The 26391-nt window shown below is 43.7% G+C and overlaps 1 protein-coding gene across 2 annotated transcripts in view; it reads left to right on the forward strand.

Moving 5' to 3' along the window:
* The window catches only part of THSD7B (thrombospondin type 1 domain containing 7B), a 452200-nt gene that overhangs the window by 203753 nt on the left and 222056 nt on the right, over positions 1 to 26391 (forward strand). For both annotated transcript variants that reach the window (XM_069732875.1, XM_069732874.1), the window contains exons 8-10: positions 23749 to 23937; positions 24830 to 25064; positions 25487 to 25602. In XM_069732875.1, coding sequence (XP_069588976.1) covers positions 23749 to 23937; positions 24830 to 25064; positions 25487 to 25602 — 540 coding nt within the window. The remainder of the gene's footprint in view (positions 1 to 23748; positions 23938 to 24829; positions 25065 to 25486; positions 25603 to 26391) is intronic.

Raw genomic sequence — 26391 nt, forward strand, 5'->3', positions numbered from 1 at the left:
TAAAGTCTCCCCTGCATTTCATCAGACTGACTAAGGAGTTGAAACAGGATTTGAAGGTGTGGGCTCTTTTCTTAGAGGAATACAATGGCAAATCCATTTGGATTCAAACAGTGGAAAACGCAGTAGATCTAGGTTTTAGCATTAACGTGATTGAAAAGCGTGGTTTCAATTTGTGGTATCGCGGTCAGGTGTTGGTGGCGGAGTGGCCACTCGATTGGCGCGAACGAGGTTTATTACAAAACCGGGTCCTATTACAGTTATTTCCTCGAGTAGTGGCGTTGTCAGTGTGGGGCGAGTCAGTGATGAATAAAAAGATCTGTTTTTCTTGCGAAAATGTGACTTGTGGAAGCCATCAATTCGCTGTCTGCAGCGTCTCAAGAAGTGGTTAGGGTACTGCAGCACTTGGTTTTCTTGGGGCTAAAGCTCAACTTGTGGATTGTAGCGGATTGCAAGGCAATTGAGCCTACTAATGCTGATGATGTTCTTTTCCATTCACAGTGGCATCAGTCTCAAGAGCCGAGGCCTTACTTGGATTCAGTGTGCCGGGAATGTCCAGCGGAGCTGTGGAACCTGCCTTTAGGGCCGTGAAGGAGCTATTTGCTAGATCACTGTCAGAAAGGTCTTGGCTGCAGTACGAGCAGGCCTGGATTACATGGGAAAGTTGGAAGGTGTCTTACGGGTCCGTTATGGACGACGAGAGCAAGCTGTTGTTGCTAGTAGGGCATGTGTGGGAATCCGGTTGGTCGGTGTCCAAAGTGAGTAAGTTTCTAGCTGGTTTAGCATTTGGTTTCAGGGCTAGAGGTTTAAACGATGAGACAAAATCATTTATGGTAATGCAAGTGGTAAAAGGTTTGAAAAAAGGGCAGAAGTCGTTCGATGGTAGACGACCGGTCTCTTTTGAGGTGCTGTTGACAATCGGAAGGCAATTACGAGCGGTTTGTTTTTTCAGATTGGGAAGTAATTTTATTCCAAGCGGCTTTTGCATTGGCGTTTTTTGGGGCATTTCGCTTGGGGGAGTTGGTTAGCCCTTCAAGATTTAAGGGAGGGGGTTTACGGAGAGAAGACGTGGATGTTACGTCTGACAAGGTAGTGGTGTTTATCAGGTCGTCAAAAAGGGATGTAACTGGCAAAGGGTGCAAATTAGTGTTATTTCAAGTTCCAAATTGTCCATTGTGCCCGGTAATCTGCGTGGATAGGTTGTTGAGAAGAGGGGGTGTATTATCCGATCCACTGTTGGTTCATGCAGATGGTTCGTTCTTGTCGCGCTACCAATTTGTTTGTTTTTCGGAAGTGTTTGGAGACAGGGGGGATTTCGCCAGCGAAGTATAGCGGCCATTCATTCCGGATAGGGGCTGCAACGGAAGCAGCCAGGAGAGGGTTGGGGGATGAAGTGGTTAAAAGAATTGGGCGGTGGGAATCAGAAAGGTTCCGGTCTTATGTTCGCCCGGATCTGGTTTAATTTTACATGGTCACGTATTCGGTGGGTTTTCTCGAAATGATCGGTGTTAATAATGTTTATTCTCTTACAGAACACGATAGAAGGCTGGTGTGGATAATGGGACACTCGTTCGTGTTCTGGGCGGCGGAGAGGGCAGCGGTTCGCCCGGATGGCCGCCAATTGGGTTTTTCGCGGGACGTCGCAACGCTGAGATGGATCGGGAAAAGGGGGATGACTTGGAGTCAATTTTTACCGGACTTCCATCGTTTCGTGCGTTGGGACCAGGTCCCACAAATTTTAGTTATTCACTTGGGGGGGTAATGACCTCGGGAAAAGGCCATGCAGGGAACTTATAAAAGACATTAAGTTCGACGTATTGAGGTTATGGGCGATGTTTCCAAAGGTCTTGGTGGTGTGGTCGGACATCGTACCGCGGAAGGTTTGGCGGGGTGCTAGGTCACCAGAAGGGGTGAACAGGGCAAGGATTAAGGTAAACAAAGCTGTTTCGAGGTTCATGGCAAGGAACGGAGCGGTAGTGGTGCGTCATATAAATTTGGAGTCCGGTACGGGAGGTTATTGGAGGTTGGATGGGGTGCACTTGAATGCATTTGGTACCGACATGTGGTGTCTGGCAATCCAGGAGGGCATCGAAACAGCTTTGAAGGTGTGGAGGGACATAAATGGCTAAGGGGTTAGTACATTTATGTTTGTGGCTGGGGTGGTGGTCCTCGAAGTTGGTGGAAGTGGAAAATGGCGGATTGCCGGGGGGGGGGTGGCGGGATCTCAATAGGTCCTGGACTCCCCGGGGTAATTTGAAATGGTAAAAGGGGTATGGATAATCCCGTGGAGGGGATTATTGGGGGACCCACAAACTGGTGTGCGGTTTTGGCCTGGCGGGTGGAGTTTGCCTCCGAGCTGGTGCTTAGCGGCTGGGGGTAAGGCGGATATAAGGCCAAAATAGGTGGGACGGTTGGCTGAAAAACGTTAATACTGGTTTCGGGCTTCGAGGACCATCCACTTCCGGGGTTTACTGTTATTATATTGTTGTATGTTAAATTTTAATAAACGGCTACTGTGGCCAATTAATCCAATTTAATTGTCATGTGTTTAATAGGGGGTAATCCTCTGTCGCAGGAAAGGGGGAGGTGGCCGTTACTCCGGGGTGTCATAAGGTAAGGTAAATGGTTTTATACTAGAGCTCACAGGAGTCACGGATACCCGTTGTCATGTGTTCATTACTTGTCTCACACTGGGAACACCTCCTTCATGTGAAAGAAGCTCTGGAGGCAGAATTATCTCCCAGGCTGTGTGTGCAGAGGAGGGTAAAGAGACTGCTGGTTGTTCAGAGGGAAGGAGACTGCTGTGTGCAAAGAGGAGAAGGAGACTGCTGTGTGCAGAGAGGAGGAGACTGCTGTGTGTGCAGAGAGAAGGAGACTGCTGTGTGCAGAGAGGAGGAGGAGACTGCTGTGTGTGCAGAGAGGAGGAGGAGACTGCTGTGTGTGCAGAGAGGAGGAGGAGACTGCTGTGTACAGAGAGAAGGAGACTGCTGTGTGTGCAGAGAGGAGGAGACTGCTGTGTGTGCAGAGAGGAGGAGGAGACTGCTGTGTACAGAGAGAAGGAGACTGCTGTGTGTGCAGAGAGGAGGAGACTGCTGTGTGTGCAGAGAGGAGGAGGAGACTGCTGTGTACAGAGAGAAGGAGACTGCTGTCTGCAGACCAGGAGGACGAGACTGCTGTTTGTGCAGAGAGGAGGAGGAGACTGCTGTGTACAGAGAGAAGGAGACTGCTGTCTGCAGACCAGGAGGACGAGACTGCTGTGTGTGCAGAGAGGAGGAGGAGACTGCTGTGTGTAGACCAGGAGGAGGAGACTGCTGTGTGTGCAGAGAGGAAGAGGAGACTGCTGTGTGTAGACCAGGAGGAGGAGACTGCTGTGTGCAAAGAGGAGGAGACTGCTGTGTTTAGACCAGGAGGAGGAGACTGCTGTGTACAGAGAGAAGGAGACTGCTGTGTGTGCAGAGAGGAGGAAGAGACTGCTGTGTAGAGAGAGAAGGAGACTGCTGTCTGCAGACCAGGAGGACGAGACTGCTGCGTGTGCAGAGAGGAGGAGGAGACTGCTGTGTGTAGAGGAGGAGACTGCTGTGTGCAGAGAGGAAGAGGAGACTGCTGTGTGTAGACCAGGAGGAGGAGACTGCTGTGTGCAGAGAGGAGGAGGAGACTGCTGTGTACAGAGAAAAGGAGACTGCTGTCTGCAGACCAGGAGGAGGAGACTGCTGTGTGTGCAGAGAGGAGGAGGAGACTGCTGTGTACAGAGAGAAGGAGACTGCTGTGTGTGCAGAGAGGAGGAGACTGCTGTGTGTGCAGAGAGGAGGAGGAGACTGCTGTGTACAGAGAGAAGGAGACTGCTGTGTGTGCAGAGAGGAGGAGGAGACTGCTGTGTGTGCAGAGAGGAGGAGGAGACTGCTGTGTACAGAGAGAAGGAGACTGCTGTCTGCAGACCAGGAGGACGAGACTGCTGTGTATGCAGAGAAGAGGAGGAGACTGCTGTGTGTGCAGAGAGGAAGAGGAGACTGCTGTGTGTAGACCAGGAGGAGGAGACTGCTGTGTGCAAAGAGGAGGAGACTGCTGTGTTTAGACCAGGAGGAGGAGACTGCTGTGTACAGAGAGAAGGAGACTGCTGTGTGTGCAGAGAGGAGGAAGAGACTGCTGTGTACAGAGAGAAGGAGACTGCTGTCTGCAGACCAGGAGGAGGAGACTGCTGTGTACAGAGAGAAGGAGACTGCTGTCTGCAGACCAGGAGGACGAGACTGCTGTGTGTGCAGAGAGGAGGAGGAGACTGCTGTGTACAGAGAGAAGGAGACTGCTGTGTGTGCAGAGAGGAGGAGACTGCTGTGTGTTCAGAGAGGAGGAGGAGACTGCTGTGTACAGAGAGAAGGAGACTGCTGTCTGCAGACCAGGAGGACGAGACTGCTGTGTGTGCAGAGAGGAGGAGGAGACTGCTGTGTGTAGACCAGGAGGAGGAGACTGCTGTGTGCAGAGAGGAAGAGGAGACTGCTGTGTGTAGACCAGGAGGAGGAGACTGCTGTGTGCAGAGAGGAGGAGGAGACTGCTGTGTACAGAGAAAAGGAGACTGCTGTCTGCAGACCAGGAGGAGGAGACTGCTGTGTGTGCAGAAAGGAGGAGGAGACTGTTGTGTACAGAGAGAAGGAGACTGCTGTGTGTGCAGAGAGGAGGAGACTGCTGTGTGTGCAGAGAGGAGGAGGAGACTGCTGTGTACAGAGAGAAGGAGACTGCTGTGTGTGCAGAGAGGAGGAGACTGCTGTGTGTGCAGAGAGGAGGAGGAGACTGCTGTGTACAGAGAGAAGGAGACTGCTGTCTGCAGACCAGGAGGACGAGACTGCTGTGTGTGCAGAGAGGAGGAGGAGACTGCTGTGTGTAGACCAGGAGGAGGAGACTGCTGTGTGTGCAGAGAGGAAGAGGAGACTGCTGTGTGTAGACCAGGAGGAGGAGACTGCTGTGTGCAAAGAGGAGGAGACTGCTGTGTTTAGACCAGGAGGAGGAGACTGCTGTGTACAGAGAGAAGGAGACTGCTGTGTGTGCAGAGAGGAGGAAGAGACTGCTGTGTAGAGAGAGAAGGAGACTGCTGTCTGCAGACCAGGAGGACGAGACTGCTGTGTGTGCAGAGAGGAGGAGGAGACTGCTGTGTGTAGACCAGGAGGAGGAGACTGCTGTGTGCAGAGAGGAAGAGGAGACTGCTGTGTGTAGACCAGGAGGAGGAGACTGCTGTGTGCAGAGAGGAGGAGGAGACTGCTGTGTACAGAGAAAAGGAGACTGCTGTCTGCAGACCAGGAGGAGGAGACTGCTGTGTGTGCAGAGAGGAGGAGGAGACTGCTGTGTACAGAGAGAAGGAGACTGCTGTGTGTGCAGAGAGGAGGAGACTGCTGTGTGTGCAGAGAGGAGGAGGAGACTGCTGTGTACAGAGAGAAGGAGACTGCTGTGTGTGCAGAGAGGAGGAGACTGCTGTGTGTGCAGAGAGGAGGAGGAGACTGCTGTGTACAGAGAGAAGGAGACTGCTGTCTGCAGACCAGGAGGACGAGACTGCTGTGTATGCAGAGAAGAGGAGGAGACTGCTGTGTGTGCAGAGAGGAAGAGGAGACTGCTGTGTGTAGACCAGGAGGAGGAGACTGCTGTGTGCAAAGAGGAGGAGACTGCTGTGTTTAGACCAGGAGGAGGAGACTGCTGTGTACAGAGAGAAGGAGACTGCTGTGTGTGCAGAGAGGAGGAAGAGACTGCTGTGTACAGAGAGAAGGAGACTGCTGTCTGCAGACCAGGAGGAGGAGACTGCTGTGTGTGCAGAGAGGAGGAGGAGACTGCTGTGTGTAGACCAGGAGGAGGAGACTGCTGTGTACAGAGAGAAGGAGACTGCTGTCTGCAGACCAGGAGGAGGAGACTGCTGTGTGTGCAGAGAGGAGGAGGAGACTGCTGTGTGTAGACCAGGAGGAGGAGACTGCTGTGTGTGGAGGAGGAGACTGCTGTGTGCAGAGGAGGAGACTGCTGTGTGCAAAGAGGAGGAGACCGCTGTGTTTAGACCAGGAGGAGAGGAGGAGATTGCTATGTACTGTACTTGCACTCAGTCAGAATTGGGAACAGACATTGCCTCTTTGCTGCTGGACTCATCCTGTAAGGGTATGTTTCCACGGTCAGTAAACGCTGCGGTTTGGACGCTGCGTCCAATCCATAGCTGCCAGATGTTACAGCATAGTGGATGGGATTTTATGAAATCCCATCTCCACTATGCGTGCAGTGACGCCTTCGGCATCCTTGGGAATACGGACACGAGGCGCGTCTTTCTAGACTGCAGCACGTCTATTTATCTTGCGGAGACGCTCAGTCTCCACAAGATAAATATCACAGTCCAATGTATAGGATGCGGTGATTCTGATGGTTCAGTGACCCATGCGGAACTACCGCGCGTACAAAAGACGGCAGCGCTTTGGACAGAGCTGCGTCCAGAGCGCTGCCAATCTGGACCGTGGAAATATACCCTTACATGTGCACTTTTTAGTGATCTGCCATTCTGGCAGATCCTGCCTCCAAGTTCCCGTGACCTGAGTTAATGGGTCTGTGAGTGACAGTGACGATACAGCCGAAGCTGCTGTTGGGATGATCAGTGTTTTCTTAGTTCATCTTCTTAATAACGTGACTTAGATATTATAAGTCTAGTTCAGCTGTACAGAAAGTCCTGCCCCGAGAGACCTTGACCCTCCTATGATTCACCAACTTCGGCGCCCCTATGGCTGCACTTACACCCGATGACTTGGCTGCCGTGTGAAATTTATCCTGCTCACTTAGCAATGCAATATAGAGGCAAATGGATTGTGTTACCAAATGTTCACATCCCCACGACTGAGAATGCAAAGTGCAATATCTCCCCCGCCTCCAATACAATGGCCGTTTCATTGCTCATTTTCATCAGGATTACTTTTACTATCGGCTTCTTTGAGGATAAATATTCTGCAGAGACTCAATCAGAAGAAGAAATATTCAACTAAAGGACATTTTGAGACCAGATACATCCTCATTCTGGATTCTAGAAACTAACAAGATTCCAGGAAGCGGCCATTGCCTGGTGTGATAAATTCATAAATCATATATGTGGATAATATTCTGCTTGAGTTTCTAAATTACTTTCTGTTTCTCGGCTTATATTTATCTCACCCCTGAACTCTTATTTATTGCGGTTTCCAGCACCTGGGAGAAGTAATGCATTGCTGGATTATATTCATGCATATTAAATGGGAATTCTGCAGACTTCACCACTTCTTCTCATGTCGTGGATGGGCTGAGGGTAATGGTTTGGCCTAGATTTACCATGATCATTCATGTTAAGATCTAGAATGGATTAAGACTGCTCTCTGTCATCTAATTGGTGGGTTGTATCATTAATAAAGCCACTTTCCCTGTGTCCTACTAGAGCATATGGACAATACAGGCGCAGTAAGTTGTTTTTCCATTCAAAAGTCTAGAGAAAACTGGAGAACATCCACATTGTGGCTATTCCCCCCATTATAGCGTACGGTCACCCATGGGATCAGCAGGACTAGTATGCGATAACTGCAAGGTGTTAAAGGGAACCTGTCAGGACGATTTTACTGTTGCAGATTTTAGCTTTCAGTGGAATCATTCCACAATCAGACACATAGGAGAATGAACTGTTTTACTTAAGAAATGCAACAACCATTGTCTTTACCATTTTACCATCACAACATAAAGGCTAAAGAGAAGAACTGATATGCATCAAATGGTTAACATCCAGCGCCTCTTTGGACGAATGATCCCAGGAAATCCAAGATTTCTTAAAGCATCTATTTATTTCTATTTATTTATATTAAAAACAGGTAACAAAAAAGGTCAGGCAGTTTGGATACATTCATGATTAGCATGTTTCGACCCAGGCAGGTTGGCATCTCAATGATTAAGACCTGCCTGGGTCGAAACATGTTGGTCTCTATGCCTTTTTTTTTAATCATGAGTGTATCCCAACTGCCTGACCTTTTTTGTTACCTGTTTTTAATATGAAGAAATAAATAGATGTTTTAAGAAATCTTGGATTTCTCGGGATCATTCATCCAAAGAGGCGCTGGATGTTAACCATTTGGTGCATATCAACCTTCACTCAGTGGATCCGTGCACCCTGGATGACATATATATATATATATATATATATATATATATATATATATATATATATATATATATATATATACTGACACAAACATGGCTGAGAGGTCATACAGTACAGTATAGATGCACACATTAGCAAACTCTGTTAAAACAGTGCCTTGTGCTATCTGCTTAAGATAGACCCCCACAGCATAAGTCTGCAGCTGTTGTATACTCCAACCTTTAGTAGTAACACTTGTGTGGCTGTACAGGTCATAGTACAACAATAAAATGATACCTGTCTTCTAGTAATCCTACTTGACAACCCTGAGAAATCATGATTTAAGCAACATGCAAATTAACCTGAATGTGCATTGGGGGTGTGAATAAATGTAGTGTAATGACACACCCCAATGCACTTCTGGCTAATTTGCATGTGCTTTAAAGCTTGATTTCTCAGCACTGGTAGATCAGATTACTACATAAGATGTTATTTTTATTTTACTATATACCATAGGTGCCCTTTAAAAGGAAATGTGTGCCTCTCAGTCTGGACTTCAGTTTTATCTGGAGAAAATATGGCAGAAACCACAATGGGGAAACTCCAGCTGACTCCTTTATAGTCAATGGTGTCCATATAGCTCTGCAGAAGTGAACTAAACCTTTGTGTACTTGGACTGATACTTTATATCTAACTATCAGGAAAGGAGAAAGTGTTCTGTTTAGGTTTTTGTGTTTGTATTTATTTAGCTCACAGATGAACGCCTCGTGTGGATACAAGTGTAACCGTCCCACCGCTGTGACCAGTATAAGGTCTGTACTGGGATTTTCAGCCTCTGAGTGGGAACAAATAGGATCTTATTCACTGACGGCAAACCAAGATGTTGACAATGGTTTGGTCTTGGAACATAATGGAGGGAATTTACTAAGACCAGCATTTGTAAAGCAGAAGCCATCTGGACTAACACCTCTCATTAATTTTGGAGCATCGTTAGGCCTCTTTCACACTTCCGTCTTTCAACTCCCGTCACAATGTGTCGTTTTGTGAAAAAAAACGGATCTTGCGATTTTGCCCGCAGGATGCGTTTTTTTCTCATAGGCTTTGCGCTGCCTGTCGTTGGCTATATATGGACGCAGGATCCGTCGCTGACTGTCAAAAGCAGGGATCCATCGACAGATGCCGTCTTTTCAAACCGAGCATGCGCGGAAGAATTTCACGTCAGGGAAATTCTCTCTCTTTTTTACTATTGATGTTGCCTATGCAATGTTAAAAATAAAAAAAAAATTTAAAAAATCGCAATATTCTCACCTTCCGGTGTCCCGCGCAGCATTACCGATGCTCGCGATGCTCCCGGCAGCTGGCGTTCTCACAATGCCTTGCGAAATGACCCGATGACGTCGCGGTCTCGCAAGATCGCTATGTCATCAGAAGTCATTGTAACGCAAGGCATTACTGGGAACGCCAGCTGCCGGGAGCATCGCGAGCATCGGTAACGCTGCGCGGGACGCCGGAAGGTGAGAATATTGCGATTTTTTTTTTTTTTTTTTTTTTTTATTTATTTTATTTTATTTAACATGGGTTGTGTTGTGTTTGCGTTTTCACAGCGGAACACAACAGGTGCACATAGCCTCGACGGGCCCGTCAGAAAAACGGGCCCAGTGCACCCATATTTTACAATCTGCACAGGATCTGTCATTTCATCATTTTGACGGATCCTGTGCAGATTGTAAAAACGGAAGCGTGAAAGAAGCTTTAGCACCGGAAACTGATCTCTACGCCATCTGCTTCATTCAGGATGGGGTTTACTGAGGATCTCAGCTATCAGGCCCAATGGATATGGGATAAGTTTTTTTTTTGTCCATTGCATTGTATTAGATTATGCCAATTATGTGATCCGCGGCGCTATTTCATGTGACAGGTCTTCGTGTGTTTCCAGTCACTTTTTTGATGTCCTTTAAATTTAATACCGATAGGAAATCACAATTCTATAAGGGTACCGTCACACAGTGCAATTTTGATCGCTACGACGGCACGATTCGTGACGTTCGAGCGATATAGTTACGATATCGCAGTGTCTGACACGCTCCTGCGATCAGGGACCCCGCTGAGAATCGTACGTCGTAGCAGATCGTTTGAAACTTTCTTTCGTCGTCTAGTGTCCCGCTGTGGCGGCATGATCGCATGGTGTAACATATATCGTATACGATGTGCGCATAGTAACCAACGGCTTCTACATCGCACATACGTCATGAAATTATCGCTCCAGCGTCGTAGATTGCAAAGTGTGACAGCAGTCTACGACGCTGGAGCGATATTGTTACGATGCTGGAGCGTCACGGATCGTACCGTTGTAGCGATGAAAATTGCACTGTGTGACGGTACCCTAAGTTTATGATGCTAAGACACTATCTGATATGATAATTTAGCAAATGTAAAACTGTGCGCATGCGCCATCGTAAAATGCAGCAGATCAAGCCGTACATCAGATCCTTGGCTCCTGGACAGGAGATATAAATTCGAGAATACGTAGACTGTAAAATAAACTTTGCAAGAATAGGTCCTGACCTTTAGTAGAAAAACTTTATTTAAAGGGACAGTAACACCAGTATCGGCACCTTATATAAATGTAGCAGCATTATAAGATGAGCTGATATCAGTCAATGTGGATGAAAATATTTCTTGTGATTGTTAACCCTGGCGATATACTTGTATAATGTTCAGTAGTGAACGTGAGTAATGGTATTTTCTGGACTTCATAGGGGATCTGATAAGGTTCTCTGAACTGATTCCATTGATCACCCACAGTGTTTAGCAGGCGCAGCGCCATACCTTTGGTAGTGCATTTCAAAAACCTGACCGGCACATCCAAACATAGACTAAGTGTGAACAGGTGCTGAACCTAGAGTCGCCAACTCGTATATAGTTAAGTAAATAAGGCAGCACACTGCAGCGCTAGAACATGCAAACTTGAAATACAAAATTTGAACTGCATTACTGCACTAGAAATATGAAAAATGAGAGCGTTTAGCGCATAAAAATGGCCAATTTTATGTGTACCTGGTAGCCACTTTACGGCATCTCTCTTATACCAGGTCCTACACTTGCCTTACCTCGCTGAGAATAAACGTCTCCATCTGAATGGGTACATGTGAAACCTCTTCCTAGACTAAAATTCTCTCTCTGTGGAGGGGTATTGGACCTGCTGTAATTAAAACACCTGTGGCTAGGAGGCGGAGTGCACGATCAGAAGGCTAGAGAATACATTTCAAAAACCTGACCGGCACATCCAAACATAGACTAAGTGTGAACAGGTGCTGAACCTAGAGTCGCCAACTCGTATATAGTTAAGTAAATAAGGCAGCACACTGCAGCGCTAGAACATGCAAACTTGAAATACAAAATTTGAACTGCATTACTGCACTAGAAATATGAAAAATGAGAGCGTTTAGCGCATAAAAATGGCCAATTTTATGTGTACCTGGTAGCCACTTTACGGCATCTCTCTTATACCAGGTCCTACACTTGCCTTACCTCGCTGAGAATAAACGTCTCCATCTGAATGGGTACATGTGAAACCTCTTCCTAGACTAAAATTCTCTCTCTGTGGAGGGGTATTGGACCTGCTGTAATTAAAACACCTGTGGCTAGGAGGCGGAGTGCTCAATCAGAAGACTAAAGAATACATTTCAAAAACCTGACCGGCACATCCAAACATAGACTAAGTGTTTTTGGTAGTGGTCGTCTCTGGTATTGCAGCTCAGTCACTAGAATAGGCACCAGGCACAATTCTCTGCAGTCACCTGATCTATGGGGGGCGCCGGAAGTCGGACCTCCACCAATTCAAAATTGATGACTATTCTAAAGCGGTCAGCTAGTGCAAGTCTGCGTGCAGCTTCAGCCTGAAAGAAGAAAATCATGTTTATTCCTGGTAGTTAAATGTTCACTGGAACCAAATGAATTTTTTTTCTGTCCAATTAACGTCGGGATGAAGTAGCAGAGCGACTCTGAGAAATGAATCTTATGAGATTTAATAGCCGAATAAAACCCGCTCGTGTGGTCGGTAAGCGTTCCCTCTGTGTAAGAGTCAGTGATTTTTATGTCTCGTGCTCAGAAATCGCTAAATACATAAAATATATTCTGCTATTATTATATGGATGGTATAAAACTTAAAATGACATTCCGTCTTTAAAAAATATATACATATATATATAAATCCTGGATAGTTCCTTTTTAAGGGGCTGTTGAATAAGTGTGGGATCAAAAAGAGGTGTGATGATTTGTAGAAATTTTCAATGATGCGATATCAATCCCACAAGGTAACAGTTGGCATGTGTGCCCTATAGAGGCTGTTCTTCCACAGATCCAGTAACCTCATGGACACATATGAGACTGTTCGGGTCGGGTGGCCTGGGGTCAGTCTCGGCATTGCACACTGTGTTCCAAATTATTATGCAAATTGGATTTAAGTGTCACAAAGATTTAATTGTTTTGTTTTTCAAATAAACTCTTGGATGGTATTGTGTTTCAGGGCTCAATGGATCACTGAAATCAATCTTAAACACATGTGATAATTAGTTTTCCAGGTGATTCTAATTAAAGGAAAACTACTTAAAGATTATGTTCCACATTATTAAGCAGGCCACAGGTTTCAAGTAATATGGGAACTAAAAAGGATCTCCCTGCTGCTGAAAAGCGTTAAATAGTGCAATGCCTTGGACAAGGTATGAATACATTAGATATTCCACGAAAACTTAAGAGTGGTCATCATACCTTGAAGAGATTTGTGACTGAAACAGAGCACAGACAGAGTTCATGCAGATAAAGGCATAATGAGGAAGGTTTCTGCCAGACAAATTCATGGGATTAAGAGAGCAGCTGCCAAAATACCATTACAAAGCAGCAAACAGTTATTTGAAGCTGCTGGTGCCTCTGGAGTCCCTCAAACCTCAAGGCGTAGGATCCTTCAAAGGCTTGCTGTGGTGCATAAACCTAATATTCAGCCACCCTTAAACAGTGTTCACAAGCAGAAATGGTTAAAGTGGGCCCAGACATACATGAACACTAATTTTCAAATAGTCTTGTTTACTGATGAGTGTCAAGCAACCCTGGATGGTCCAGATGGATGGAGTAGTGGATGGTTGGTGGACGGCCACCATGTCCCAACAAGGCTGCGACGTCAGCAAGGAGGTGGAGGAGTCACATTTTGGGCCAGAATCACGAGGAAACAGCTGGTGGGGCCCTTTAAGGTTCCTGAAGGTGTGAAAATGACCTCTGCAAAGTATTTAGAGTTTCTGACTGACAACTTTCTTCCATGGTCTAAAAAAGGAGAAACGTGCCTTCAGGAGCAAAATCATCTTCATGCTGACAGTGCCCCATCTCATCCTGCAAAGAAACATCTGAGTCATTGGCTGCTATGGGCATAAAAGGAGATAAACTTATGGTGCGGCCACCATCTTCCCCTGACCTCAACCCTATAGAGAACCTTTGGAGTATCATCAAGCACAAGATCTATGAGGGTGGGGGGCCGTTCACATCAAAGCAGCGGCTCTGGGAGGCAAAGAAATACAAGCAGAAACTCTCCAAAAACTCACAAGTTCAATGGATGCAAGAACTGTGAAGGTGATATCAAAGAAGGCTCCTATGTTACATGTAACTTGGCCTGTTAGGAGGTTTTGGAGTTAAATAGCTTTTTTTGTTCAGTGAATGTGACCTCCTAATGCTGCAAATTCCACAAATGAGAATTTTCAGTTCTTTAAAACATATCAAATGTATAGAAATTCTACTGTGCCTAATAATTTGGAACAGTGCATTTTGAGTTTTTATTTATTTTGGAGATTATACTGTTATCATTGGGAGGTTTCTTCAATAAAATTCGATGTATATGCTAACGGATGATGACTTTTATTAGACTGACTGTCATTTGCACCGACCATTTACGAAAATCCGAGAAAAATATAATTTGCATAATAATTTGGAACATGGTGTAGTCCACATACATACCTTGAAATGCGCCAGTCTGAACCAGGACTAAAGCACCAAGAACAGCAGCTTAATTGCTGATGGGGAGAAACGTTTTCCCATGCGAAATCATTGATTAGCACTGTGCAAGATTGTTGGCACAATAGCGCCCGCTATTTCTCCATTATTAGGAAACATGTGATTTGCTAATGATTCCTCAATAGTCACAGTTTATCCACGGTTGCAGACACAATTATTAGGCCTCATTAGTTTCTAATAGTGTATGATACAGGAAAGATATATATCTTACCAAGATAGTGTATGAGGCTTTCCATGTGTTGTATTGTGGAAGGTTAATGTTTTGTGAAATGCGTTATTCTAATATAAAAAAAAAATAGGATAATCATTAAAAAACCATAAACAGGAACAAAGCCGTAAAACTGCAATAAGCCAAGGCTAAACTTTCCTAATGAGGCTCCTCTCCGGGGACCCAACCAATGCAGGACTGCTGAACGGGGATGAAATCCAGCTAATATTTTACTTTTTTTTTTTCAAACTGAAATATTTATTAGTTCGGATGATATTTTTAAAGGGCTGAAGGCGAAATATAAACCTTGAGATGCTGCCGCTTCCTCCTCCAGCTCAGGCTCTGTCATTTTAGCTTCTTACCACAAACTAACAATAACGGAATGTCGTTTAGTAATTTTTCTTCTACCGTGTTCACAATGTCTGCTTGCTGCCTGTGAATGGAAACGTTACACTTTACATTAAGGATATGAAAATGCGCTGATCACACGGGTCCGTGGCTCTATACCATGTCTGACTATCCTATCACCTAAAGTCATTGCAGCATTGGGGCTTCTTGGGGCTCCCATGATGAGTTTTTTATGGTCGCGCTTAACCATCGCATCTAAAGGGTTAATCAGAGCTTTCTCAAATTGCAGCAGTTGTCTTCTGTGTAAAACAGATGGCACCCACTGGGCATGGAGCGGGCTCAGCACATTAGCCCACTCCAACCAAATGCTCCTGGCTTCTGCCATCCACACCCAGCGGTGGTCAGGAGAAGTGGGCGGACGCCGGGCAGTGGTAGGATGCCACTGCCAGGAATAAAAAGGGTCACATTTTAGGTTGAGGCTTCTGTTGCACATTTTGCATTGGAACCCAGGAATTATTGTTCTGTAACTGAAGTTACTCCTGTCCCCACATGATGATATTCAATGACCGCAAGCAGAGATTTTAAAAGAATTAGGAAACTGATACACAGAGCATTGTTTTGTATTTTTGTTTTTTTACGATGCATAACTTGTATTTTTGCTGAAACTGGAATATCCCTTTAAGGAAATCGCACTCAGTCAACCCTGAAACATGCACAATTTCCATGCAGCCGAGAAATAATTACGACCTGCATAAGAATGAAGCAAACGCGGACCCAGCTGCAAATACATATTTTTTTTGGCCTGAGAGATTGGCATCCGCAGCGGGTTTCATCATTTTCCACGTTTGGGAATCATCTGAATAATAGATGAGGGGATCGGCGCTACTCTTCTGCTGCGCTAAGTTCTTAGATATCATTTTGGATATATTTTGGGAGCACCGCCTGGAATTGGAGGGCAGAGAATAAACTATGTATTATAGATGACGGCTCTTTCATTTGTGGGGACGTGTTTGGATAAAATAAAGATGATGGTGGTTTTTCCCTTTGTGAATCTACAAGAGCCGCTCAGCGTTCATGTTTTATGCATTCGAGGGATTAATAGTCACTTAGGAGGAAGGAAAAATGGAGCGCGACAGCAGCGGCCTCCTCTTATAACATAGGTCTTCATACTCTCCTCCTAAACTGACGGTGACCATGTTTTTAAAGGTTTATTCTTTATCATTGAAAACAAGCACCATACAGATCTTCAGGGATCTGATCTCTGGGATTTCCACCGATCCCCAGGATGTGGATCTAAAATGCCCTGCTGTACAGGAGAGGTAGCTGCACCTGCGTGGCATCACTCTGTTCATTTTCCATGGAATAGCACCCAACTTTGTCTGGCCGTCCAATAGAGAATGAATGTATCAGTGGCGTTCATGTGCGGCCACTGCGCCATTCTGATGGGCATTTCGGAGCCTTGATCTGTGGGGGTTCCAGTGATGGGACACATAACGTGCAGCCAAGAATCAAATAATATCAATGCAGCATTGCACCATAGTTATAGGGAGCGTGGTCATCTTGCAACCAGCAAGTCAACGCCACCTTAATATTCAAGTCACGAGCGGTCTAGCAAATTCTGAGTTCTTGCAACTTGTACTTTTAATTTATCACATTCACTTTCATTGTGGTATGATATTGCATTACCATTGTGTGAGATTTGATCCTGTGATACTTGTCCCATCACTTGGACTCACACCAATTCATAGGACATGGACCTGAAATGCCAGAATGGGGTGCTGGCTGCACAAGGGCACCACTGCTTAATTCAGCCTGCATAGGTCTGCTGGAGAAGACTGAGGACAGTGCTTGGCTATCTCAAGGAGGTCCAAAGAGGACAAATGGAGCGGTGCTTACTGCTCCATTCTCACCAGGCATTACCCAGCCTAGTAATTGATTCCATTGATGGAAATGGTAAAGTGTGGCCAAAGACCACAGAATTGCAATGCAACATTGCACCATTAAAGTGAATGTGGTCGCCTGTATTGCCAAGTCTTAACACGAAGGTTTGGATGCAGCTTTAAAGAAAGCTACTACTTGCGATATAACACAATTTTATTTTAAAGTACTAAATTAAAGGAATTGTATGATTGCGTGCACTTTAGTATATTTTACCATACAACTGTTAAGTACATATAAAGATTAAATACATATAAAGATTAACTACATATACTTACATCATCACCAAGGAGCGTTTAAACATCATCCGTCTGGAATATCAGAGAAGCAACACCAAGAAACAGAACCCCTGGGAAATTCACAACACTGCATGGGCGTCCCCACTTATGCAGGTATCACAACACTGTACACGTATAAGTACAGTTACCCAACTTTCTGCTTCTGTCTTAGTCATGTTTCTCTGATCTTATATAGTGATTTACGCTGTGTAACTCTGGTTTCAGCCTCCCCTTCCAGTGGCCAGCTTTCAGGATAAGATGAATCCGAGATACCAGGCAAACATCAGATAATGGGAAATAAACCCTGACAAATCAAAAGCTCTCAAGGATTAGATAAGTACTCACATCAGACAGAGGTTAAATAAACCTCCATGTTTGACAATAACAAACAACATACATAGAAAAACATAAAACTATTTGTGAGGTAAAAGCTTTCAGACAATAAGTAAACAGTTCTGAAGATTGTGTCACTATGATCATTGTCTGACTGTAAATGTATGACCAGCAATGCTACGCTGTCATGGTTTGAATGCATTCTGTATATTTCAGTGTGGACTCAAAATATCCATTTTTATATTCACACTACACCTTGAGATCAGCAATTCGCTATTACCTTGACACACAAGTCACCAGAGGTCCCAGCAGGTTCCGAGCAACTTGCACTTTTGTTTTCATCACAGTTACTTTGATTATGGTGTGATGTAGCAGTGTCATCATGCGATCATTGGCTGTGCAATGTGTCTTACGGCCAAACTCACTGTTTACCGTAGACTTAATAGTCTTGACTGCACCATGAAAATCCTAAACTTGCCACAATTAAACCATTGACGAGTTGCTGTTGTTGGATGTTGTTTTTTACATCTTCAATGACTATGGCAGAATGAACACTTCATTATGTCATCTACACCCTACCTAGAAGATGACGTGGTCACAGACATGGCCACACAGTGCACCATTAGTAGTCACCCATCCATGACACGGTCAGGCCTGTCTGTGAGGGCAACACCGAAAGGTGCCGAGTCCCACATGTGGCCCATGGGTCGCAGGTTGTGCACCTCCGCTTTAAATAGTTCTGCCAAGTGAGTGCTGCTGAATAATATAATTGGTAGTTTCCATTGCCATCAGCAGATTTCTTCTGCTTCAAGCAGATTTCTTGCTGCTGTTTCTTTTGCGGACGCTTGGGAGAAAAGCAGCAGATCAAGACGAGAGTTCTTGAACGCCGCATAGAATTTAAGTTGGCAGAAGCTGCGATAGGGAAGATCATGAAGTTGCAGGAGTTGGCACAAGGGATAGTTTAACCCTCTGAACCGTCACACCGTTGAATCTAATAAATAAGTCTAGAAGATGAAAGACTTTGTATGTGCAGATGTGTCCATCTGAGTCAGAACTTGGATGGAGGGGAGAAAAGATACAATGTAACAGCTAGAATGCAAAGAAAAGTTCTGTCACTTTCTTATACACTTTGTGTTTCACTGCTATTTGCTAAATATTTGCTTCCTGTTATTGAAGAATAATATTTATGGGCTGTAATCTCCTCCTGCTCATACAGACTCAGGGTTTGTTACAATGTATCATCAAGACAATGTTCTTACCTTGGGAAGTGGTTAACACTGATCTACAGTTCACCCACACATCTGATGTGACCCTACATGCAAAGCCTGCAGTTGGGTTACCCTACTCTCTCCACTACACATGACTGCAGGATCAGACTACACAGGGATTGTTTGTAGTCTGTAACCATGGCCACAAATAAGTCTGCATTGAAGCTGTATTCACAAAATGGATGGAAATTTATTGTTTTGTATATTTTTAATTTCTATATAAAACAAATAAGAAAGACATTTCTATAGAAACTAAAAACAACACCCCTCATTAAAGCAGCAGGAGAAACGCGCGTCGGGGCATGGGCAGGTGATCTCCCCCCCCCCCCCCCTCTCATCTACATGTGTAAGCAATATTGTCTATATTCATGAGGCTGCTTTATAGCTGTACCATGTAAGATATTTTGGTGAATACTTTATATATGTTGATGCTCTGGGTTTACTTTCTACTCATGTATTATAAATCTGCCCTTGCAACTTTACTTCTTTAGGAATTGTGAGCCTACACATTCATGTACCTAATTCTTTAATTCTCAAATCACTTAGGTTGAATCAAATTGTCTGCCTATATTTATTGGCTGTATAATCATGTTGCATTTGTCATTTTATATTTTCTTGAGGATTTTTGGATATATTAAATGGGCTAAATTCTAAAAAAAAAAATTTGCACTTGCAAATTTTCATTAATTCTTGGTGAGAATAGTTTACTCCTTTCTTCTGCAAGTCTGAGAACAATATACGTATAATATTTGTTAACCATTTACTAAACATTTAACAAAAATGTATGACCACTTAAACAGTAACTGAATTAAAAAGGAAGGGAAAGATAAACTCCACATTTACTATATTATTGTATATGGTCAAAATAAAAAATGTTATACATGAGATGTTTCTATCAAATTTTGTCTCATGAGAATATAAAAAAAGCAAAAAATCTAGGATGTTTGAGTTACAAAAAAATAAAAAATAACCATCTGTTCCAAATTTTGATATACTTATCCAATATGTCCACTATAATTGCTCTTTTTTTTTCAATTTCACATATTTCATTAAGCCATTCCTTAATACAGTGCGTTCTATTGTCTTTTCAGTGTCTCACAATTAATATTTTGGCCACATTTGATAATATGAAAAGTAAGGGGGGTGGGGTTATAGCTGATTTTCCAATTTTAATGAAAATGATTTGGATATTCTCAATAACACATTGAATAATAACAAGCTAATACTTTTTCATATTATACAAGATTCCAATCCTTTTTGAAAAGGTATAATTAATAGATCACCTCTTCCTAAGCCTATCGCTACAATATGCAAACTTACGAAGGAGTTGTTCAGGACTTTTTTCCCCCCTTACTATAGGCTTAAAAAACTAACAAATAGGTACAGTAGTTGCTAGTTATCTGCCTGTTTGACCCAACATTGGCTCAGAGCAGTTACAGACCTCTCCTGCCGGCAATAGATCTTCTCAATGTCAACAGAGCAACTCTTCTTCTTCCAGCTCTGCTCTTCCACTCTGCTTTGTTAATGGGGTGTGACTGCAGACCTCATGCTGAATGACATCCGGCTCCCCACAGCTAGACGGTGGGGAGCCGGCTAACAGTCATCATGACAACGGCAGTCACTCTCCATCAACAAAGCAGAGTGGAAGAGAAGTTGCTGCTCTGTTGATATTGCCATCAGTGGAAGCTGCTGAATCACCGGCAGAAGTCTGTGGCTGCTCTGTGCCAGGCGCCGGGCACAAATGACAGGTAGTTGGCAACAAACTTGCCCTTGGCTAAAATGAGGGGATTCCAGTGATGGTGCCATATTATGGGATTGCTACTTTTGCTGTTGCTTCAGCTATTCTATGATATGTAAAACCATCATTCAAGTATGAGCTGCCGGTATAATGATCTTATGTGAACGCATAAAGGATTGTTGTCGTGTCTTTGTATCGGATAATGAGCTGTCGTTTTTGGCACGCAGCTCTCCTCTCCACGCTTATGTCTGCTTTGTTAACAATCTTTCAGGCTTATTTCCCTACTGATGTAAGTGTTCTCCGCTGCGTTCTGCTGAGATGGCAGCATATGTCAGCACAGTATGGTTTGTGTGTGTTTTACTCGAGAGGGAGGCGATTATATATGATTGCACCCTCTGTAGATCCGTTCAGCCTATAATGCTATCTATGTGAAGTTATACATTGGTTTTTTTTTTCACCATTGAATAAGCTCCTCTGCAAGGTCACGTCCTGCATTGACTGTTATGGTACGTACAATTAAAGGACACTCTGTAATAATTATAGTGAAGCTGTCCTTTCACACAAAATCTAAACAGAAGCATGATCTTGCTGTTCTTATCCCCTACAATACAGTAAAACTGCTGCTGGAGCACATACCTGTCTAATATGTGTAGAAAATGTCTGAATTCTCATACTATATATGACAATTCCATCCACACTTTTTCAGTAGGTTGTTCCATTTTTACATGAATTATGCCAGCACTATAAGTGCTGGAACTTACTTTTCCTCACTTCCTAGTATACATTGCTCCTGTCATTGCCCAGTTGCTTGACTAATCAAAACTTAAATCCCGCATTTTTAATATACCTGTATGCTTGATAGACAAAAGAGGAGTTGGCAGCAGAGAAACATAGATATGCCCCACAATCTGTAAAGACAAAGACCCAACCACCAATTCCTGAAGGGACAAAGACCTGCCTCCTACTTCCTGTAGAGCAACAAAGACAAACCCACCACTTCCTGTAGAGAGATACAAATTCCAACACCATTACCTGTAGAGAGATACTCACTCACCACTTCCTGTAAAGAGAGAGACTTACCCACCACTTCCTGTAGAGAGATAAAAATTCCAACACCATTACCTGTAGAGAGACACTCACTCACCACTTCCTGTAAAGAGATAGACTTACCCACCACTTCCTGTAGAGGGGCAAAGACTTACCCACCACTTCCTGTAGAGGAGCAAAGACTCACCCACTACTTCCTGTACAGAGACAAAGTCTCACTGCCATGGGGATACAGAAACAGAGAGGGGCCAGAAGATGGCAGCATCTGGTCACATGAAATCCTGCACACATTAGAACTGCTTCACCATCCCATTAAACTGTTTTTTTCCTTGCTGTCATTGCAAGGGTTAATCAGTTCCATTTATCTCCTGTAGATCTCCATCCTGAATTGTCTCAGCTGTTCTGTGTTAGCCACTTCCCTATGGTACACATGCTTGCCACTGGCACTTGGGAATCGCCAATGATGGTTCTACTTCCTGGTTAGGTGTTGAAGAACTTCAGTGTTTGGAGTAGTAGGTTGGAAAGTTGTTGAGGAGATTTCTGCTTGGAGTTGGTTTTCAGGCTTATCCTCATCATCTCCTGTTTAGTTTTTCCTACCTATCTCTCCTGTGTTTCACTCTGTTGTTTTGCGAGTATATTTGTATGATTTGTAGTTTTCTTTCAACCCTGTCTGTCTACTCTTGCCTGTCTGGTTAGTGTAATGTTATACACTTCAGCCTCACACCTCCCTGGGTGAGGGAAGCAACACATAAGATTTAAGATAGGAGTATAGCAAGTTACGGGGTAATCTGTGGGACAGGGATAGACTAAGGTGCCCCCTAGTTTGAGGATCAGGTAGGTGCCCACCGTACCTAGTCATTATGTGACACTCACCCACCACTTCCTGTACAGAAATAAAGGTCCACCCACCATTTCCTGTAGCGAGACAAAGACCCACCCACCACTTCCTGTAAATTCCAACAATTAATATTTTCAGAAATCAAAAAATTAAAGAAAATGGCTACTGTTGGGACAATATTTTTTTTTAAACTTAAATGCATATATTTTAAGGCTTAAAATCATTTTTGCAGCAGGGTTCACTTAAAAGGTTTGTGCCCTTAGTAATTTCCAAACTCTTCTTTTCCTTGCTCATTGGTGGCTGCAGAGGTATCTTACTGGTGTGTACTATGTCGAGATAAGATAATTCACTGTCACTCACTGATATCTTGAAAGTGGTGAGGAAGTGAAACACAAAGGATTTACTAATCTCACTTTTCTTTTTGGAAAGTTTCAAAAACGACAGCGCACCCCACATTTGTTGCATAATTTACAACTTTTTCCAGTTTTTCATTGCTCTCCACTAAACGTTTTGCAAAGTGTCCGGGGCGTAGCGAGAGGGTGCAGTTTAACAAAATGATTAATATTTCTAACATTAGTGTCGATTTTAAACAGGTTCATGTGAAATATCAGTCTTAATAAATTCTCCGAAATATTTTAATAAAATGCAGAAACTTTCATTTATACAGTAATTAAGAGGGTTCTCCAGGACTTAGATATTCATAACCAGTCCTTAGGATAGTTCATCAGTATCAGGTCAGTGGGGGTCCAACCCACTATAACACCCACTGATCAGCTGTTTGCAGGTCCTGAAAGTAAACAGTGGACAGAGCCAAAAGAGCACAGCACCCTAGTGGTCATTCTTGGGTACTGCAGCTCAGATCCCATTCACTTCAATAGGAGCTGTAGTTTCAGTTTAGCAGCAGCTGGAAAAACAAGATGACACAATTTTTCTGTCCATAGAACTTTCATAGCGAGTCCTCTGCATTTATTTCCAGCATTAAATTTAGAAAGATTCAGTTCTGGGAATAACTCAGAAAGGTAGAAAACCGAATAGCGACAATTCAATTACCCCAGAAGCCGACATGTTCTGTCCATGCAGATTGATCACAGTCTGGAACAACACGCAGTTTCACAGCAAACAGCAGATCCGGGCCCATGCATATTTTATAGTGGAAACTCACAGCAATGGTGGATATGAGTGAGAATGAAATTTAAAGGGGAAGCAACATATTAACACTATAGGAATTTGATTAACAAGTGCATTTCCATGTGCCTATGCATCTCAATATTCTGTAGACTGTTTCCTCTCCTCTCTTAAAGGCAGACCGTTGTATGCAACCCCTCACAGAACATAAATGTATGTTGCATCACAATCACATTTTAATTGAAAGGGGTTGTCTGCCAATGCTGATGCCATTCTGCACCGGGCCAATGTTAGCAGCGCTGATGATAACGCATCGGCAGACACCTGCGGGGATGTGTTCACAATCGGCAGCATTATTTAACCTGTCCTATTCATTCCGGTCGGTATCTCCCAAACCAATGTTACCAGGGCCGCTCATTTCCCAATGTGGAAGTGATCACCCATATGAGTAAAAGTCTCTATTCCATTGTAGGCTTTCCTGTGTCTTCGGAGCTGTGTGTGGATGAGCCCCCCGTGCAGCTGGTGTGTAAGGTGCCCTGCAGTCTGGACTGTGTCATCAGCGAATGGTCGGACTGGTCGCCGTGCTCCAGGTCATGTTCTACTAAAAATGCAGAAGGGAAGCAAAGCAGAACCAGGTCAATCCTCGCCTACCCCGGAGAAGGTGAGTGCCCCTTCAGCGCTGTGTGAATGGGCACCTGTGTACATTTCCAGGGAAGTAGTCAGGCATGGCATTGACTAACACCCTTGTCTACTAGGAAAACAGTCAAGATTGGCCAAGCAGAGCCTGCATGTATTCGTAAGGGCTCACGAGGTTTAGCCATTAGTTGAGAACATAGTGATCCAAAGTGTATTTCCATCTTTAGAGGCTCTCCAGATGGTGGTCCTGAGTGGTGGACCCTTGTCTGTGATGTTCCATATGCCATTTTTAGGCTACGTTCACATTTGCGTTGTTGGGCGTTGCGTTGGCGACGCAACGCAAAACGCATGCAAAAACGCATTGTTTTGTGACGCATGCGTCCATTTTTGGCTTGATTTTGGACGCAAAAAAAAATGCAACATGCTGCGTCCTCTGCGCCCTGACGCTTGCGCCAAAAATGACGCATGCATCACAAAACGCAAGACAACGCATGTCCATGCGCCCCCATGTTAAATATAGGGGCGCATGACGCATGCGTCGCTATGCGTCGCCGAACCTGCGCCCGACGCAACGCTAATGTGAACGTAGCCTAACACACATGGCAAACTTTTTAGAATGACCTTCTAGGATTAAGATGTTTCCCTAAATTTCCATGACTTCTTTTTTCATGAGCGCCCACTTTTGCCTTGTTGATGCGTTCTTCTGGAGCATCTGAGGACCACTGAATCTTCACAAAATGTCCCAGAAAGGAAGTTTTGGAAGGAATTGGCTGCTCCCAAATGCTCCTGAAGAGTTGACAAGTTTGCAATTTACAGTAAAAGGACAGGGCTTGTCATGATAGTTACACCTTTACAATGGAGGATTTAAAGGAAGGAATCTCACGTAACACAATGATATCATTCCTCGTCTGCTGCAGGTGGAAAGCTCTGTCCTTCAAACCAAGCCTTGTATGAGTATCGATTGTGCAACGACCATCCCTGCTCGACATTTTACTGGGAGGCATCACCATGGGAACCGTGCGCGGCAGACGTAAAGATAGCACAAGCTAACGCCACCATGGGCTGGAACAACGAGGCGGCATGTGCCCTGGGGGTGCAAACCCGGAAAGTCTCCTGTATGAAGAGCCACGGAGGTCACGTCGCCAGCAAAAGGTCATTTACTAAATGTTAATGGAATGCAAAATAACAAAAACTTGTGTACAATGATTCCAAAGAGATTCATCATCTATGTGAAAGGCGTCTATGCTGGCGATTTCATTATTTTATTAATATCTGTGCACATTTACTAAATGTGAAGGGGAAGAGAACACTGAGGATGGACAATGGAGAAGAGTGGAGGCTCCGACACCGACCTTCTCATCATACAATTAAGTTATATATTCCTGCCTCACCGCTAGAGAGCGCTAAGGATAGATAGATAATAGATGATAGATCGATAATAGATAGTTAATAGATAGATGATAGATATGATAGATAATACATAGATAATAGATAGATATAGATAAATGATAGATAATAGATAGAAATATTGAGAGACATCTAGCTTTAACATTGTGCTTCTTTTATACTTTTAGATGCCCAGAATCTACCAAACCTGACACATTTCGGTCCTGTACTTTGCCTTGCACTAGGGATTGTATTGTTACTTTATTTAGCGACTGGACTCCATGCCCCAAAGCATGTCAGCCTGGTGAGTATGTTTCTATAGCAGACTTTGTAATGATCAGCATTATGGTAGTTATATTCTTGTACATAGGGGGCAGTATTATAGTACTTATATTCTTGTACATAGCAGCAGTATTATAGTAGTTATATTCTTGTACATAGGGGCAGTATTATAGTAGTTATATTCTTGTACATAGGGGCAGTATTATAGTAGTTATATTCTTGTACATAGGAGCAGTATTATAGTAGTTATATTCTTGTACATAGGGGCAGTATTATAGTAGTTATATTCTTGTACATAGGGGCAGTATTATAGTAGTTATATTCTTGTACATAGGGCAGTATTATAGTAGTTATATTCTTGTACATAGAGGCAGTATTATAGTAGTTATATTCTTGTACATAGGAGCAGTATTATAGTAGTTATATTCTTGTACATAGGAGCACTATTATAGTAGTTATATTCTTGTACATAGGGGCAGTATTATAGTAGTTATATTCTTGTACATAGGGCAGTATTATAGTAGTTATATTCTTGTACATAGAGGCAGTATTATAGTAGTTATATTCTTGTACATAGGAGCAGTATTATAGTAGTTATATTCTTGTACATAGGAGCACTATTATAGTAGTTATATTCTTGTACATAGGAGCAGTATTATAGTAGTTATATTCTTGTACATAGGAGCAGTATTATAGTAGTTATATTCTTGTACATAGGAGCACTATTATAGTAGTTATATTCTTGTACATAGGGGCAGTATTATAGTAGTTATATTCTTGTACGTAGGGCAGTATTATAGTAGTTATATTC

Source organism: Ranitomeya imitator, chromosome 7 (assembly GCF_032444005.1).
Source record: "Ranitomeya imitator isolate aRanImi1 chromosome 7, aRanImi1.pri, whole genome shotgun sequence".
Taxonomy (NCBI): Eukaryota; Metazoa; Chordata; class Amphibia; order Anura; family Dendrobatidae; genus Ranitomeya; species Ranitomeya imitator.